Raw genomic sequence first — 19387 nt, forward strand, 5'->3', positions numbered from 1 at the left:
TTTTATGTATTTGGAAAATCAAAAGAAATCTAGTTTAATGCAGCAAAACACTCTAAAAGCTGCTGTAGAGTCAAAGAAAGACAGAAAGTTTATAGAATCTACAGAAACAGCTTCTGGAGCTTCTCCAACCAGCAGGTTACCTGCTGACAGGTGAGGGTGTCAGGATTGGGTATAAAAGCAGCTTCCACCAAAGGTTCAGCCTCTCCAACAAGGATGGGTCGTGGCTCACCGCTTTGGGCCAAACTCCATCAGAGAATCATCAATAAGTTCAGGAAATATTCCTCAGAGTCAGACTGGAAAGAACTTTGGTCTTTCAGCATCTACAGAGCAGGATATTGGGAACAGATTCAGGGAGTCTGGGGAAGTCTCAGTGTGGAAAGTTGCTGTGAAACTCACCCACGGCTGCTCAGATGTGTGTTTTATTACTTTGGTTTCAAGCTTTAATTTGCTTTAAACGCCAACAACGAGATAAAAACCCTCAGAAACACAGTTAAAACAGTTAAAAAAGTAAAAAACCATCAGAAATCAGCCCCAGAGTCAGACACAGCAGCAAGAAAAGTGTCACAGGAAGTGAAGAAGAAGAGAAGGAAGACAACAGGAAGTGAAGAAGAAGAGAAGGAAGACAACAGGAAGTGAAGAAGAAGAGAAGGAAGACAACAGGAAGTGAAGAAGAAGAGAAGGAAGACAACAGGAAGTGAAGAAGAAGAGAAGGGAGACAACAGGAAGTGAAGAAGAAGAGAAGGGAGACAACAGGAAGTGAAGAAGAAGAGAAGGGAGACAACAGGAAGTGAAGAAGAAGAGAAGGAAGACAACAGGAAGTGAAGAAGAAGAGAAGGAAGACAACAGGAAGTGAAGAAGAAGAGAAGGAAGACAACAGGAAGTGAAGAAGAAGAGAAGGAAGACAACAGGAAGTGAAGAAGAAGAGAAGGAAGACAAGAATAAACATCAGATGCTGGAGAGATCAGAGGAAAAGACAGAAGCAGAGAGAAAGAATTCTTTCTTCTAACATAAGCTCGAACCTTATCGTCTGTTAGCTCCAGTTTTATCTCATTTCACTCAGAAATCTAGTTTTCAGCCTTTCAAAATGTTCTTTCCAATCTCACACCGACACATATCGAATGAGAGAAAAACCTTTTATCCTCCTGTTTTGTCTTTTCTGAGCAGGTTTAAGCTGCTTCACTGACCAATTTTTATGTATTTGGAATATCAAAAGAAATCTAGTTTAATGCAGCAAAACACTCTAAAAGCTGTTCTGGAGCCAAAGAAAGACAGAAAGTTTATAGAATCTACAGCAACAGCTTCTGGAGCTTCTCCAAGCAGCAGGTTACCTGCTGACAGGTGAGGGTGTCAGGATTGGGTATAAAAGCAGCTTCCACCAAAGGTTCAGCCTCTCCAACAAGGATGGGTCGTGGCTCACCGCTTTGGGCCAAACTCCATCAGAGAATCATCAATAAGTTCAGGAAATATTCCTCAGAGTCAGACTGGAAAGAACTTTGGTCTTTCAGCATCTACAGAGCAGAATATTGGGAACAGATTCAGGGAGTCTGGGGAAGTCTCAGTGTGGAAAGTTGCTGTGAAACTCACCCACGGCTGCTCAGATGTGTGTTTTATTACTTTAATTTGCTTTAAACGCCAACAACGAGACAAAAACCCTCAGAAACACAGTTAAAACAGTTAAAACAGTAAAAAACAATCAAAAATCAGCCCCAGAGTCAGACACAGCAGCAAGAAAAGTGTCACAGGAAGTGAAGAAGAAGAGAAGGAAGACAACAGGAAGTGAAGAAGAAGAGACGGAGGACAACAGGAAGTGAAGAAGAAGAGAAGGAAGACAACAGGAAGTGAAGAAGAAGAGAAGGAAGACAACAGGAAGTGAAGAAGAAGAGAAGGAAGACAACAGGAAGTGAAGAAGAAGAGAAGGAAGACAACAGGAAGTGAAGAAGAAGAGAAGGAAGACAACAGGAAGTGAAGAAGAAGAGAAGGAAGACAAGAATAAGCATCAGATGCTGGAGAGATCAGAGGAAAAGACAGAAGCAGAGAGAAAGAATTCTTTCTTCTAACATAAGCTCGAACCTTATTATCTGTTAGCTCCAGTTTTAGCTCATTTCACTCAGAAATCTAGTTTTCAGCCTTTCAAAATGTTCTTTCCAATCTCACACTGACACATATCGAATGAGAGAAAAACATTTTATCCTCCTGTTTTGTCTTTTCTGAGCAGGTTTAAGCTGCTTCACTGACCAATTTTTATGTATTTGGAATATCAAAAGAAATCTAGTTTAATGCAGCAAAACACTCTAAAAGCTGTTCTGGAGCCAAAGAAAGACAGAAAGTTTATAGAATCTACAGCAACAGCTTCTGGAGCTTCTCCAAGCAGCAGGTTACCTGCTGACAGGTGAGGGTGTCAGGATTGGGTATAAAAGCAGCTTCCACCAAAGGTTCAGCCTCTCCAACAAGGATGGGTCGTGGCTCACCGCTTTGGGCCAAACTCCATCAGAGAATCATCAATAAGTTCAGGAAATATTCCTCAGAGTCAGACTGGAAAGAACTTTGGTCTTTCAGCATCTACAGAGCAGAATATTGGGAACAGATTCAGGGAGTCTGGGGAAGTCTCAGTGTGGAAAGTTGCTGTGAAACTCACCCACGGCTGCTCAGATGTGTGTTTTATTACTTTAATTTGCTTTAAACGCCAACAACGAGACAAAAACCCTCAGAAACACAGTTAAAACAGTTAAAACAGTAAAAAACAATCAAAAATCAGCCCCAGAGTCAGACACAGCAGCAAGAAAAGTGTCACAGGAAGTGAAGAAGAAGAGAAGGAAGACAACAGGAAGTGAAGAAGAAGAGACGGAGGACAACAGGAAGTGAAGAAGAAGAGAAGGAAGACAACAGGAAGTGAAGAAGAAGAGAAGGAAGACAACAGGAAGTGAAGAAGAAGAGAAGGAAGACAACAGGAAGTGAAGAAGAAGAGAAGGAAGACAACAGGAAGTGAAGAAGAAGAGAAGGAAGACAACAGGAAGTGAAGAAGAAGAGAAGGAAGACAAGAATAAGCATCAGATGCTGGAGAGATCAGAGGAAAAGACAGAAGCAGAGAGAAAGAATTCTTTCTTCTAACATAAGCTCGAACCTTATTATCTGTTAGCTCCAGTTTTAGCTCATTTCACTCAGAAATCTAGTTTTCAGCCTTTCAAAATGTTCTTTCCAATCTCACACTGACACATATCGAATGAGAGAAAAACATTTTATCCTCCTGTTTTGTCTTTTCTGAGCAGGTTTAAGCTGCTTCACTGACCAATTTTTATGTATTTGGAAAATCAAAAGAAATCTAGTTTAATGCAGCAAAACACTCTAAAAGCTGCTGTAGAGTCAAAGAAAGACAGAAAGTTTATAGAATCTACAGAAACAGCTTCTGGAGCTTCTCCAACCAGCAGGTTACCTGCTGACAGGTGAGGGTGTCAGGATTGGGTATAAAAGCAGCTTCCACCAAAGGTTCAGCCTCTCCAACAAGGATGGGTCGTGGCTCACCGCTTTGGGCCAAACTCCATCAGAGAATCATCAATAAGTTCAGGAAATATTCCTCAGAGTCAGACTGGAAAGAACTTTGGTCTTTCAGCATCTACAGAGCAGAATATTGGGAACAGATTCAGGGAGTCTGGGGAAATCTCAGTGTGGAAAGTTGCTGTGAAACTCATCCATGGCTGCTCAGATGTGTGTTTTATTACTTTGGTTTCAAGCTTTAATTTGCTTTAAACGCCAACAACGAGATAAAAACCCTCAGAAACACAGTTAAAACAGTTAAAACAGTAAAAAACAGTAAAAAACAATCAAAAATGAGCCCCAGGGTCAGACACAGCAGCAAGAAAAGTGTCACAGGAAGTGAAGAAGAAGAGAAGGAAGACAACAGGAAGTGAAGAAGAAGAGAAGGAAGACAACAGGAAGTGAAGAAGAAGAGAAGGAAGACATCATGAAGTGAAGAAGAAGAGAAGGAAGACAACAGGAAGTGAAGAAGAAGAGAAGGATGACAACAGGAAGTGAAGAAGAAGAGAAGGAAGACAACAGGAAGTGAAGAAGAAGAGAAGGATGACAACAGGAAGTGAAGAAGAAGAGAAGGAAGACATCATGAAGTGAAGAAGAAGAGAAGGAAGACAACAGGAAGTGAAGAAGAAGAGAAGGAAGACAACAGGAAGTGAAGAAGAAGAGAAGGAAGACAACAGGAAGTGAAGAAGAAGAGAAGGAAGACAACAGGAAGTGAAGAAGAAGAGAAGGAAGACGAGAATAAGCATCAGATGCTGGAGAGATCAGAGGAAAAGACAGAAGCAGAGAGAAAGAATTCTTTCTTCTAACATAAGCTGGAACCTTATTGGTGGAGCCTCAGTTAGCTCCAGTTTTATCTAATTTCACTCAGAAATCTAGTTTTCAGCCTTTCAAAATGTTCTTTCCAATCTCACACCGACACATATCGAATGAGAGAAAAACATTTTATCCTCCTGTTTTGTCTTTTCTGAGCAGGTTTAAGCTGCTTCACTGACCAATTTTTATGTATTTGGAAAATCAAAAGAAATCTAGTTTAATGCAGCAAAACACTCTAAAAGCTGCTGTAGAGTCAAAGAAAGACAGAAAAGTTTATAGAATCTGCAGCAACAGCTTCTGGAGCTTCTCCAACCAGCAGGTTACCTGCTGCCAGGTGAGGGTGTCAGGATTGGGTATAAAAGCAGCTTCCACCAAAGGTTCAGCCTCTCCAACAAGGATGGGTCGTGGCTCACCGCTTTGGGCCAAACTCCATCAGAGAATCATCAATAAGTTCAGGAAATATTCCTCAGAGTCAGACTGGAAAGAACTTTGGTCTTTCAGCATCTACAGAGCAGGATATTGGGAACAGATTCAGGGAGTCTGGGGAAGTCTCAGTGTGGAAAGGCCAAGGACAGAAAGCCCTGTTGGATGAGCTCGGAGCCCTCAGGCAGCACTGCAGGAGAAACCGTCAGGCCACCATGATCCATACAGCCACATGGGCTCAGGAGGAGCTGGGAAAAGCATTTCCACTCAACACAGTCCACGGCTGCATCCAGAAATGTGAGCTGAAGCTGCATCACACCAGGAGGAAGCCATATATCAGCTCTGAGCAGAACCACGGCCCAGTTCCCAGAGGGATTTCTACATAAATCTGATAAATATCCTGCCATGTTGCACAAAACTATCAGCAGCAAACTCTGTGTGAAGTTAGCCGACTGTCACAGAGCACGGAGTGAATAAACTGTGCTGCAGGGGGGCGTGTGGATGAAGTGGTCCCAGTAGAGTGCCTGTGTAGAAATCCCTCCGTTAGCTCTCCTATAGCTGCAAGTAGCCACATAACAGCAGCTATGAGCTAACAGAGCTATGAGCTAACAGAGCTATAGCACACGTTCATTCATTCATTCTTCTTAAAGTATTGGTGAAATAAAGACAGATAATGCCTTATTTAGAGGCTGCATCCTCTAAGCCCCGTTCACTCCGTTATATGGAGCTCCAGTTATCTAAATATCTTCTGAAGGACGCCGACTTTCACCAAACTGTTCTCTGTGAGTAGATGAACCAGAAATAAGGTTTAAAAACACCGGAGTTCCCTTTTAACTCTCATTGTCTGATCATCTGTTTTTACATTTTATGTTTTAAATGTGTCACTTTGTCCTGATGCATCCATGTGGATCCTGTTTTAAAACAGATCTCTACAACCTCAGCTGGCTCTCCACTCCAGCTCTGCAGGTCGCTGCCTGCCTTCCTGTCGACTGATCAATAAGGAGGGACATAAAGGAGGTAAACTGACTGAAGGCATGCTCAGCTGCACTCTCACAATCAGCTTCCATCACCCAAAGACTTCAGCTTTCTATACGCTGAATATTTCAAAGAGAGGGAAGTAATGAAAATTTCACTCTCGAGTGATTTACGATGAGTCTCACATAGTTAGATCAAACCAACAGGTAACAGCAGTCCTTGCTCATTAAAATATTCCCGCAGGGGTCAACACACAAAGCAAAGGCCAACGCCGCTTGGATTAATCGAAACTGAACTGACCCACGCAGCCTAAAAAGTGGGCTGAGGTAGTTTATTAACAGATCTGAAGCTGCTGAAGGTCCTTTCACATCAAAGAACTCGGAAACTAATAACTGGAGGAGGTGTGAATGCATCTAACACACAAACAGTTAGCCTTTCCGCTGATTAAGACACGGGGAAATGACTCGCTGTGCAGGACTTTGGCGAGTTTTCGGAGCAGCGAGGAAGAATTTTTGAGCCATAAAACTGTTTCAGAGTATCTGTTTTGGACGTCTTGATCGAGCAGCTCGGTGTCACAGTTTCTGGCTTCGTGATTCCAAAACATAAATATCCTTCTGCTGATTTAGGTGTGCTTTCAGTATAATCTGTGCATAAAAGACGGATGACATCACTCAACATCCAAAGGGAAACCCGGGGGGAAAGTGCCTCAAAGTGCAACAGAAAGTATGGTTCAGAGATATTCTGCAGTGGGAAGGAATAAAGTTTTTATGTCATGAAGCAGAGCTGAAGACGCCTCGCTGACAGATATGTTAAAAGTCATTTTTGTTGTTGTTCGGCTGTTCAGACTCAAGCTAAAAGCCCTCAGGCCTGGCTTCAGGAAGCAGACACCCTCTCTGCCTTTAAGATCAGGCTGAAACTTTCCTTTCTGATGAAGCTTATAGTTAGGGATGGCTCAGGTGAGCCTGAAACATCCCATAGTTCTGCTGCTATAGGCCCAGGCTGCAGGTTTCCTTGTGGTTCCCAGAGTTTCTAAAAGCAGAATGGGAGGCAGAGCCTTCAGTTATCAGGCCCCTAAAAGCAGAATGGGAGGCAGAGCCTTCAGTTATCAGGCCCCTAAAAGCAGAATGGGAGGCAGAGCCTTCAGTTATCAGGCCCCTAAAAGCAGAATGGGAGGCAGAGCCTTCAGTTATCAGGCCCCTAAAAGCAGAATGGGAGGCAGAGCCTTCAGTTATCAGGCCCCTAAAAGCAGAATGGGAGGCAGAGCCTTCAGTTATCAGGCCCCTAAAAGCAGAATGGGAGGCAGAGCCTTCAGTTATCAGGCCCCTAAAAGCAGAATGGGAGGCAGAGCCTTCAGTTATCAGGCCCCTAAAAGCAGAATGGGAGGCAGAGCCTTCAGTTATCAGGCCCCTAAAAGCAGAATGGGAGGCAGAGCCTTCAGTTATCAGGCCCCTCTCTGTGGAACCAGCTGCCAGTTTGGCTTCAGGAAGCAGACACCCTCTCTACCTTTAAGATCAGGCTGAAACTTTCCTTTCTGATAAAGCTTATAGTTAGGGATGGCTCAGGTGATCCTGAAACATCCCATAGTTCTGCTGCTATAGGCCCAGCCTGCTGGGGGAGCTCCCATGATGCACCTCTCCTCCCTCCATGTACAGATGACATCATTGCTGTCATTAACTTGTGTTTCTCTCTCTCAGCAGGTGTCTCTGGCCTGGTGTTACGCTGCTTGTTGTCCCCTCTTTCCTGTCCTCTCAGCCCCAGCTGGTCCAGGCAGATGGACCCTTCCTGGTTCTGGTTCTGATGGAGGTTTCTTCCTGTTAAAAGGCAGTTTTTTCTCTCCACAGTCGCCTCATGCAGCTCAGGACGGGTTTCAGTGCAATCTGTTGGTTTCCTGAGCTGTTTTTTATTGTCTCTGTGTGAATTGGACTCATTTTCAATGAATTTGATTTGATTATTGAGTTGTACAACAATTAATTGAATTGACCTGGACTGCGTCTGTGAAGTGCTTTGAGAAGACATTTGTTGTGATTTGGTGCTTTAATAATAAAGCTGAATTAAACTGAGTTGAAACAGGCATCAAGTCCTTTAAAACAGCTCCAGAAAGCCTGTTTATGACAGTTTGACTGATGCTGAGGATGTTTGATGTTGAAGAGAGGGTGACCCCCCATACGATTAACCTGTGGGGACCCCCAGAGAATACTGAGGGATAGCAGAGTGGTATTTCTGATAGTGGCTGGAGTGATAACTTCTATCCTAATAACAGTGATGACGTTATCTTTCAGCAGCTGCAGCAGCTCTGGCCCCCAAAGCAGAACCAGAGTAAATTAGGATCTAAATCAGGTTCAGCTGCAGAGTGGAACTGAAACAGCTGGAAACAATCAGTCAGCTGCTCAAACCAAACATTTACTTTAAAATGGGAAAGCTTTTCAACAAACATGGACCTCAGCTGCTGTGATGGGACTCTGGTGTTTCCATCGTTACATCCATTACTGCTCGAGTTGTTATCAAATGAACGCCATTAACGAGGAGCGGATGGAAACTGGTGCTGATGGTCACAATCTGCATCTGGAAAGCTGGAAGTGAAGAAGCAGCCAGCAGGAAGCCCTGGAGGATGGACGCTGACTGTCAAATTAGTCTGAATCAGAGATAAAATCATCAATTTATGAGGGAGGGTGGATTCAAACATTGATCAGGCACAGTGGCACAAAGCTTTCGTCAGCTTTGTTGTTCTGTCTTTTGCAGATATTTAGAGTTTGTAATGTTTAATTCATTCAGTTCATGCTTATTTAAGATGAGCCGCTTATATAATGATGAAGATAGCGAAAACGTGGAGGACAGAAACGAGATTTACCATGAATTCTATCAGCACAGAATGATTAACAAGGGGAACAGGAAACGTGTGCAGCTTTATCAGCCTGCGGCTTCAGATATGAAATTACTGCTCCGTGCAGCACTCATTAAGAGAGGCTTTAGATATAAGGACTTGGTGTTGGGTTTGGGTTTGGGTTAGGATGGATGGATGGATGGATGGATGGATGGATGGATGATGGGTGATGAATGGATAATAGATGGATGGATGGATGATGGATGGATGGATGGATGAATGATGGATGGATAGATGGATAATAGATGGATGGATGGATGATGGATGGATGGATGGATGGATAATAGATGGATGGATGGATGGATAATAGATGGATAATGGATGGATGGAGGGATGGATGATGAATGGATGGATGGATGGATAATAGATGGATAATGGATGGATGGATGGATGGATGATGAATGGATGGATGGATAATAGATGGATGGATGGATGGATGATGAATGGATGGATGGATAATAGATGGATAATGGATGGATGGATGGATGGATGATGGATGGATGGATGGATGGATGGAAGGATGATGGAAGGATGGATGATGGATGGATGGATGGATGGATGGACTGATGGATGGATGGATGATGGATGGATGGATGATGGAAGGATGGATGATGGATGGATAATAGATGGATGGATGGATGATGGATGGATGGATGGAAAGAGACGAGGGGCTCCTGATTCGGCGGCAGTTTATGATGAGTTGGGGCTGAAGCTTGATCTGACAGAGCTGAAGTTTTGGGTTCAGTTCACCTGCTTTTGAATGAAATTACAGGTTTATGTTAAACATTTCGTCACTTCGTGCATCTGTGATCTGTTCCCTGATTTCGACCCTGCAGCCCAAAGAGTTAACTTCTGTGTCCAGTGAAGGGTCAGAGGTCAGAGGTCGACTGCACCTCAGAAAACAAGCGCTCTGTTTTCTGTTTGCACATCATGTAAAGATACATGTGTATATTCAATAAAAGCTGCGATAAAGACCGTTATTCCTCCTCCCGTTTCCCAAACAGAAGGCTGATGAATCTCTCCGAGGGTCTAATTTGGTGTGTTAATTTCTCTCTGGTAATAAAAATCATTATCTGCTGTTCCAGCTGATTTCTGAATCATCAAATAAAACCAGAGACTGAACATCTGAAAGAGGATCGCGGTTCAATTGGCTCCCACATCAGTCGAGGTCAAGAGGACTAAAGAACTCATCTTTTATCTCTTTACCAACAAAAAAAGGCAAATTACCCAGACCGAAAAGATGAAAAGAAAACTCTTTGTATCTCATCTGCAATTCTTTTTAAACCTCATTTGAAAGAAAAATATGCCGACACGGAGCGGCTTAATCCTCTCTCCGAGGACTGTGAAGCTCCTTTCTTCTGATCAATTCGCCCACGGATTTTCCAATTTCAGATAAGAAGCTGCAGTTTACAACATGGCCAATGAACAATTAGCTAGATTAGGGATCTTTGCCCCACATTTAAGACTGAAGGGACTGAAAAAGGGTCTAAAGTTGGGAGAAATGTGCATTCTGTGTATTTAGCGAGTCGAGTCAAACTCGATTTGTGTGTTTGACAGCGGTGAAAAGCAGTAAATCTAAAGTAAATGTTGAAGTTTTCTCAGATAAGACCCTGAACGCACCACCATGAGTTGAGAGAATGAGATGTAATGAAGGCAAAGAGCTGAACAACCCTTTAATCAACACTAAAAATGAGCAATTATATGAAAGAAGTGTTTTATTGTAACCGAGCTCCCAAAGCTGCGGAAAAACTGACCAATTAGGAATGATTTTACCTGTTTAACTATTCTGTAAAATGTCATTTTAAATCTGAAATGTATTTGTTTTCGTATGTTTCAGTTAAGCTTTGTAACTGTTATATCTGTTCAGTCTCAGTTCCTCGTGTTTTACTGTATTTAAGATGTTTTTTGGGGTGTTTTTGGACCGTGACCGGAGTCCTCTTCGTGAAAACTGTGCCCTCTAAGGCACGACAGGATGGTGGAGCACATCTTTCACTGATCAAAGATTAGTGGAAGTGAACCAAACTAAACCTAAAACTGGGTTTAGGTATGAAAGAGAGACGTCCCGGCAAGCTCACCCCAAGGTGAAGAAGCCCAGAGCTACATCTCAGACTCCACAGGCCTCAGTTAGCATGTTAAAGGTTAAAGGTCATACATCTCAGACTCCACAGGCCTCAGTTAGCATGTTAAAGGTTAAAGGTCACCCCAAGGTGAAAAAGCCCAGAGCTACATCTCAGACTCCACAGGCCTCAGTTAGCATGTTAAAGGTTAAAGGTCACCCCAAGGTGAAAAAGCCCAGAGCTACATCTCAGACTCCACAGGCCTCAGTTAGCATGTTAAAGGTTAAAGGTCATACATCTCAGACTCTACAGGCCTCAGTTAGCATGTTAAAGGTTAAAGGTCACCCCAAGGTGAAAAAGCCCAGAGCTACATCTCAGACTCCACAGGCCTCAGTTAGCATGTTAAAGGTTAAAGGTCACCCCAAGGTGAAAAAGCCCAGAGCTACATCTCAGACTCTACAGGCCTCAGTTAGCATGTTAAAGGTTAAAGGTCATACATCTCAGACTCTACAGGCCTCAGTTAGCAGGTTAAAGGTTAAAGGTCATACATCTCAGACTCTACAGGCCTCAGTTAGCATGTTAAAGGTTAAAGGTCATACATCTCAGACTCCACAGGCCTCAGTTAGCATGTTAAAGGTTAAAGGTCATACATCTCAGACTCTCCAGGCCTCAGTTAGCATGTTAAAGGTTAAAGGTCATACATCTCAGACTCTCCAGGCCTCAGTTAGCATGTTAAAGGTTAAAGGTCATGGCAGCACAGTTAGAAAAAGACTGAACAAGGATGGCTTGTTTGGAAGGGCTGCAGGAGAAAGCCTCTTCTCTCTAAAAAGAACATGGCAGCACAGCTTAGGTTTGCAAAGCTGCATCTGAACAAAGCTCAAGACTTCTGGAACAATGTCCTTTGGACAGACCAGAGCAAAGTGGAGATGTTTGGTCCTAATGCACAGCAGCACGTTTGGAGGAAACCAAACAGAGCATATCAGCACAAACACCTCATATCATTGAGTCCACCATGAACTCCTCTGGATACCAAAGTATTCTAGAGTCAGATGTGAGGCCATCTGTCCCACAGCTAAAGCTGGGCTGAAACTGGCTCATCAACAGGACAAAGATCCCAAACACAGCAGCAGATCTACAGCAGAATGTGGGAAAAAGAAAAGAATCAAGGTGTTGCAATGGTCCAGTCAGAGTCCAGACCTCAGCCTGACTGAAATGCTGTGGTGGGACCTTCAGAGAGCTGTGCAGAAACCAATGCTGCAAACCTCAATGGAAGGAAGCTTCTGATCTCCTGACCTCCCCTGAGGTATGAGCTGTGGGTAGAGACTGAAAGACTGAGAATAAAAGCAGTAGAAATGACCGTCCTCCAAAGGGTCGCTGGGATAGGCTGAGTCCCTGGTCCTCTGCACAGAAAGGATCCAGCTGGAGACCCTTCATCTCTCGGTGGGTTTGAGGGACTCTAGTGTCTCAGGTGGCTGAGGAGAGGGAGGTCTGGGGATGCCCCCCCGACCCAGATAAGAAAGGATGTGTGGATTTGACCTTAACCAGGCCCTTTACTACGATGCAAATCAGAATAAGACCAGCCTCGATTTGAGCTCATCTCGTTCCAAACTCAGTAGTGTGTCAGTTCTCATAAAGCCCCAGATTTATCCATTATCTGAGCCTGAATCTCCCCCACTGATGACCGAGCTTATGCATGTTTGCTGGTTCCCTCACTGGAAATCTCTGCTGATGACGTAACCCGCCATGCCTGCGGCTGTCAATCCCACGCATCGTGAGACAGATTCCCTCTCCGCTGAGCCACATTAACCATCCGGGCACGTATGAGCGGTCCATTTTTATTCTTTAAAGCGCGCCCCATCCCTGCTTTGCTCTCAACAGGATATGAAAGATGAGGAGATCACAGACAGGGAGGGCAGAAGCCCAAAGCAGACACAATAGGAGTGATAGCGATCAGGGCAGCTGGGAGACATTAGCCTCTGGTAATTCAAGACGTACAAGCAAACTTATTTAGCTGCATTCCCATCTAAATCACTGCTGTGTGCAGCAAATGAACAGCAGCATCAGTGCTGATGGTGCCACTCAGTTTCTGGAGATGACAGCCCCTGTCGTTAGGAAGCAGATGCCACCCACACAGAGCGCTGCCATTACCAAATCTCACATAAATCAGGAAGCGCTCTCCTCTACGGACAGGGATGCATCTTTCTCAGAATCCTATTTTTGGCCCATCAACGGTTCCAAACTCCCGGCGAAAATCTCAATCAGAGAAATGATTATGTTCCCACAGCAAGAAGCTGAATAGCATTCATCCAGTTACTGTTCACGTATTCAAATTCAGCCTCCCACAGGAGAGTTTACTCCTGGGGGTTGGAGGGGAGCATTGTTCCAGATCTTTACCCTTGAGGAGTGACTGAGGAGGTCGAGATGTGTTTTGGCGACTTGGAGAAGGCTTACGACCGTTTTTCTGTTCTATTCTACGGGCTCCTCATCCCATCTATAACCGGGGGCTCACACCAAAAGCGTCGTGAGCGGCCAGCTGCCATTCATTTTCAATGTAAGCTGGCGTCGATGAGCGGCGTGTTGTGAGCTTCGTGAGCGTCAAGAGTTGAGAAAGGCTCAACTTTATGCAAATGAGCAGTGATGCAACGCGACGACAGCCAATTAGGGCCGATCTGGATTCCATAGGTGGAAAAAAGGTGGAAAAAAGGTGGAAAAAAGGCAGTTACCGGGGGCTCACACCAAAAGCTTTGTGAGCGACCACAGCCGCTCACGACGCTCACAACCCGCCGCTTCTACTTCTTCTGCCGCCAGAAGCGGCCAAAGGGGCGGGGCTTATATGTATAGCAACTAGCAGATATATATAATAATCCATCGGTTCCCTCTTTCACCATGGATCGTACTCTGGGCCTTCTTTGTCTTTGCCGTTTTCCGCTTTTTTTCCGCCTTTTTTCCCCATCTTTTTTCCACCTTTTTTTCCGCCTTTTTTCCCACCTTTTTTCCCACTTTTTTTCCGCCTTTTTTCCACTTTTTTTCCGCCTTTTTTCCACTTTTTTCCCGCCTTTTTTTTTGCCTTTTTCCCACCTTTTTTCCCGCCTTTTTTCCCACCTTTTTCCCCCCTTTTTTCCACTTTTTTTCCGCCTTCGGAATCCAGATCGGCCCTAATTGGTTGTCGTCGCGTCGCTGCTCATTTGCATAAAGTTTAGCCTTTCAACTATTGAAGCTCACGATGCCGGCCGCTCATCGACGCCAGCTTACATTGAAGATGAACGGCAGCTGGCCGCTCACAACGCTTTTGGTGTGAGCCCCCGGTAAGGCTCAGCCCATCATTTCAGTCAGTATCGGCCCGGCATCTGGTCAGGATGCCTCCCTGATGAGCTGCTTTGGACGTGTCCCACCAGGAGGTCGTCTTGGTGCAGATCCAGGCCTCCCTGGACAGACACCATCTCTCGGTTGGGCTGAAAACGACTTGGTGTCCCCTGAAAGAGCTGGAGGAGGAGGCTGTGGAGGGGACCCTGACCCAAATAAGCGGCAGAACATATATGACGGATGGATTTAATGACTTATGAGCAGTAGCTGCACCTTTCGGACGGATTCAATCTGAAACCTTTAAAGATGAGACTGAAAATACCTGCAAAAACAGGGAAATGCTAATTATCTAAAAAATACTGGGCGCAGATGTTTTGATGCTGATGTGTTGTGGTTGAAGTGCTTAAGAACTTCAAGATAAAATCCAAATATTCAACATTTATCTGAGATTTTGGTAGCTTTCTGTGTCACTGCTGAGTTGGAAATTAATTCGATTCTTCTTCTGCTGTTTTCTTTCTCTCAGATTTCCATGATAATTATGAACTCTGGAGCATTTTCTTGAAGCTGCATCTCAGTGAAACACAACGTATCATCCAATGATTTAATGTTTCTGAATCTGCTTCGTATCATGCAGATGTGGAGTTGCTGAGCAACAGCAGCGTCTTTAAACGTGAGCAAGCGTCAGAAATATCTTCCGCTCGGGTGTGCAGCATCCATGAAAGGCTGAGTCTCTGATGAGCAAAGATGGGCAACAAATGTGAGAAAATCAGTGTTTCAAACATTGTTCCTCAGAGAAAGACTGGAAGGGATCTGCATATTTCTGCCTCTACAGAGCAGAATATCATTAAAGCATTCAGGGAATCTGGAGGAGTTTCAGTGTAAAGGACGAGGGAGCAAGCCTAAGCTGGACCCCGTGACCTCTGACCCCTCAGACGCTGCATCAAGAACCGTCATTCATCAGCAGCTGATAGAAGCACATGGACAAGGGATTACTGTGGAAACCTTTGTCCAGCACCACAATACAGAGTTCCATTCACAAGCTTTACTGTGCAGGAAAGAAGCCTGATGTTAACCTCGTCCACTTCTCTGGGCTCGGAGGCGTCTGGGATGGACCGTCACACGGTGGAAACGTGTGCTGTGGTCAGACCCATCAGTATTCCACATCTTTGTTGGAAGAAATGGAGCAAAGAGCAAAAGCAGCATCCAGCCTGCTGTCAGCAACCAGTCCCTGCAGCCAGGCTCTGTGATGGTATGGGGTTGGATCAGGGGGCAAAGCTCATTTTCACTTCTGTGACGGCAGCATTAATGCAGAAAAGCTCACTGAGATTTTACAGCAACATATGCTGCCTTCAAGGCCACATCTTTTCCTGGGACGTCCCAGCATTGTTCAAGCAGACCATGGAAAACCACATTCTGCCACAGTCCAAAGGCCTGGCTGAGGAAGAAGAGGTACGGGTGCTGGACTGGCTGCCTGCAGTCCTGACCTGTCCCCAGCAGAGAAACAACCACCCCCCCGCACTGCTGCACACCTTAAGACCTGTTTAAGGAGGAATGGGACAAAATAACAGCTGGAACTCTGCATCACCTGGTTTCCTCAGAGTCAGAACGGCTTTAAGTGTTGGCAGAAGGAAACAAAGTGGGAAAAGGTTCATATTCTTACCGTTGGGGGAATGAATTTCAGGCCTGGACAAATAAATGAAATGATGTTGATGAGTCAGATAATCTGTCAGGGCATTGAACGCATCACTGGTGCAAATATATAGTTTAATGTTTTTTAAAAAAGACTTAAAAGTTCCACAAAACAGGTGGTGGAAACATTTGGATTGTTTCTGGCAGCAGGATGTTGCGTTTATGAAGGAACGTGTCAGCTGGTACAACAGTTTAGACCACTGATGTGCTTTTATTAGGGGGACTCTATTAGTTCGTCAGCCATATTTATCTTTCAGCTAAATATTCCAATCACGCACCCTGATAAAGTTAAGGCCCTAACAACCCCAGTTTCTACTGGAACACCTGTTTCATCCGTCTGAAGCAGCGAAGAGGCCTCCGATCCTCCACATGTAGATAGAAAACAAGGGAAACTCCTCCGACAAAAGGAAAACGCACTGCTCCAGATGAGCCAGGAGGGCCGTCAGCTCGGAGCCGGCCTCGATCCGACACCTCGCCCCCTCCGACTTCTGCAGCAGCTTCTCCACGATGAAGAACAGGAGGCATGAGTTCTGGTACCGGTCAGCGGGGAACCTGTCCAGCCCAGAGCTCACCTGCACCTGCAGAAAGAACATTTAGTGTTTGAATACATTTAAAAGTGAGCATTTATCTGCTTATTGTTGACTGAAATGATCCAGATCCACCGTTTAAGAGCCGACAAACCAAAAGGTGACCATTTATATGGAAAAAGAACAAATCTCAGCGTTCCTGTGTGTGTGTTAATGTGTGTGTGTTAATGTGTGTCTGTGTGTTAATGTGTGTGTGTGTGTGTTAATGTGTGTGTGTGTGTTAATGTGTGTCTGTGTGTTAATGTGTGTGTCTGTGTGTTAATGTGTGTGTCTGTGTGTTAATGTGTGTCTGTGTGTTAATGTGTGTGTATTAATGTGTGTGTTAATGTGTGTGTCTGTGTGTGTGTTAATGTGTGTTAATGTGTGTGTGTGTGTGTGTTAATGCCTGAATGTGTGTGTGTGTGTGTGTGTCTGTGTGTGTTAATGTGTGTGTGTGTGTCTGTGTGTGTGTGTCTGTGTCTGTGTGTTAATGTGTGTGTGTCTGTGTGTGTTAATGTGTGTGTTAATGTGTGTGTGTGTGTCTGTGTGTGTGTCTGTGTGTTAAAGTGTGTGTCTGTGTGTTAAAGTGTGTGTCTGTGTGTGTCTCTCTGTCTGTGTGTGTGTGTGTGTGTTAATGCCTGAATGTGTGTGTGTGTGTGTCTGTGTGTGTTAATGTGTGTGTCTGTGTGTGTCTGTGTGTGTCTGTGTGTGTTAATGTGTGTGTCTGTGTGTGTCTGTGTGTCTGTGTGTTAATGCCTGAATGTGTTTGTGTGTGTTAATGCCTGAATGTGTGTGTCTGTGTGTGTCTGTGTGTGTTAATGTGTGTGTCTGTGTGTGTCTGTGTGTGTTAATGTGTGTGTGTGTGTTAAAGTGTGTCTGTGTGTTAAAGTGTGTGTCTGTGTGTTAAAGTGTGTGTCTGTGTGTTAAAGTGTGTGTGTCTCTCTGTGTGTGTGTGTGTGTTAATGCCTGAATGTGTGTGTCTGTGTGTGTCTGTGTGTGTTAATGTGTGTGTGTCTGTGTGTCTTTCTGTCTGTGTGTGTGTGTCTGTGTGTGTGTGTCTGTGTGTATTAATGTGTGTGTTAATGTGTGTTAATGTGTGTGTGTGTGTGTGTCTGTGTGTGTTAATGTGTGTGTCTGTGTGTGTTAATGTGTGTTAATGTGTGTGTGTGTCTGTGTCTGTGTGTTAATGTGTGTGTGTGTCTGTGTGTGTTAATGTGTGTGTGTGTCTGTGTCTGTGTGTTAATGTGTGTGTGTCTGTGTGTGTTAATGTGTGTCTGTGTGTTAAAGTGTGTGTCTGTGTGTGTCTCTCTGTCTGTGTGTGTGTGTGTCTGTGTGTGTGTGTCTGTGTCTGTGTGTGTGTGTCTGTGTCTGTGTGTGTGTGTGTCTGTGTGTGTGTGTCTGTGTCTGTGTGTGTGTCTCTCTGTCTGTGTGTGTGTGTGTCTGTGTGTGTGTGTCTGTGTCTGTGTGTGTGTGTCTGTGTCTGTGTGTCTGTGTCTGTGTGTGTGTGTCTGTGTGTGTGTGTCTGTGTCTGTGTGTGTGTGTCTGTGTGTGTTAATGTGTGTTAATGTGTGTGTGTGTTAATGTGTGTTAATGTGTGTGTGTGTCTGTGTGTGTTAATGTGTGTCTGTGTCTGTGTGTGTCTCTCTGTCTGTGTGTGTGTGTGTCTGTGTGTGTGTGTCTGTGTCTGTGTGTGTGTGTCTGTGTCTGTGTGTCTGTGTCTGTGTGTGTGTGTCTGTGTGTGTTAATGTGTGTCTGTGTCTGTGTGTGTCTGTGTGTGTTAATGTGTGTCTGTGTCTGTGTGTGTCTCTCTGTCTGTGTGTGTGTGTGTCTGTGTGTGTGTGTCTGTGTCTCTCTGTCTGTGTGTGTGTGTGTCTGTGTGTGTGTGTCTGTGTCTGTGTGTGTGTGTCTGTGTCTGTGTGTCTGTGTGTGTGTGTCTGTGTGTGTGTGTCTGTGTCTGTGTGTGTGTGTCTGTGTGTGTTAATGTGTGTTAATGTGTGTGTGTGTTAATGTGTGTTAATGTGTGTGTGTGTCTGTGTGTGTTAATGTGTGTCTGTGTGTGTGTGTGTCTCTCTGTCTGTGTGTTAAAGTGTGTGTCTGTGTGTTAAAGTGTGTGTCTGTGTGTGTCTCTCTGTCTGTGTGTAAAAGTGTGTGTTTGTGTGTTAATGTGTGTCTGTGTGTGTGTCTGTGTGTTAAAGTGTGTGTCTGTGTGTGTCTCTCTGTCTGTGTGTTAAAGTGTGTGTTTGTGTGTTAATGTGTGTCTGTGTGTGTGTCTGTGTGTTAATGTGTGTATTAATGTGTGTGTCTGTGTGTTAATGTGTGTGTCTGTGTGTTAATGTGTGTGTGTCTGTGTGTGTGTTTGTGTGTTAATGTGTGCCCAAGATGTCAGGGAAAAAGCGGAACAACGGGCAGCAGATGGCTGTCAGGTATTCCTTCCTTCGGGCTGAAACCGTCAGGGAGCTGAAAGCATGTGACAACATCCCCTTTAACCCTGATGTATCCCTCAGAGCCGTCAGCAGCTGAACCTTTTCAGATTTCAGCCGCTGTGTGTGTTTGTTGTTTAGCAACAGATCGAGCCTCAGAGTGGATGAAACGGTCCAATCTGCCCAGCTTTAAGCTAAGTGCCGGGTTTGACTTCCCTAAAAGCCAAAACTTCAGCGCCAGGTTAACAGGAGGTCAGTCCTGAACGCTCAGGAGCACCATCAGGTGGTCAAAGTAACATTTCAAAGAAGATAAACTAGCATGAGTGAGTCTAACTGTTAAACGACACGAGAAACAGCATGTTTACATCCATTAGTCCAGAACTTCAGTCCAGATAAGAGGAGGGAACTCCGGTGTTTTTAAACCTTATTTCTGGCATGAAATACCTTCATCTGCTCACCGAGAACAGTTTGGTGAAAGTCGGCGTCCTTCGGAAGATATTTAGATAACTGGAGATCCATATAACGGAGTGAACGGGGCTTAGAGGATGCAGCCTCTAAATAAGGCATTATCTGTCTTTATTTCACCAATACTTTAAGAAGAATGAATGAATGAACGTGTGCTATAGCTCTGTTAGCTCATAGCTGCTGTTAGCTCATAGCTCTGTTAGCTCATAGCTGCTGTTATGTGGCTACTTGCAGCTATAGGAGAGCTAACGGAGGGATTTCTAC

At 44.5% G+C, this 19387-nt stretch overlaps 1 protein-coding gene across 1 annotated transcript in view; it reads right to left on the minus strand.

The window, feature by feature from the left end:
• Nucleotides 1–16001: 16001 nt before the first annotated feature.
• The window catches only part of mei4 (meiosis-specific, MEI4 homolog (S. cerevisiae)), a 35705-nt gene continuing 32319 nt past the window's right edge, over nt 16002–19387 (minus strand). The window contains exon 5 of the mRNA XM_072362884.1: nt 16002–16250. Within this exon, the coding sequence (XP_072218985.1) occupies nt 16002–16250 (249 nt within the window). The remainder of the gene's footprint in view (nt 16251–19387) is intronic.

Source organism: Leuresthes tenuis, unplaced genomic scaffold, assembly GCF_036924035.1.
Source record: "Leuresthes tenuis unplaced genomic scaffold, fLeuTen1.0.hap1 SCAF_13, whole genome shotgun sequence".
NCBI lineage: Eukaryota > Metazoa > Chordata > Actinopteri > Atheriniformes > Atherinopsidae > Leuresthes > Leuresthes tenuis.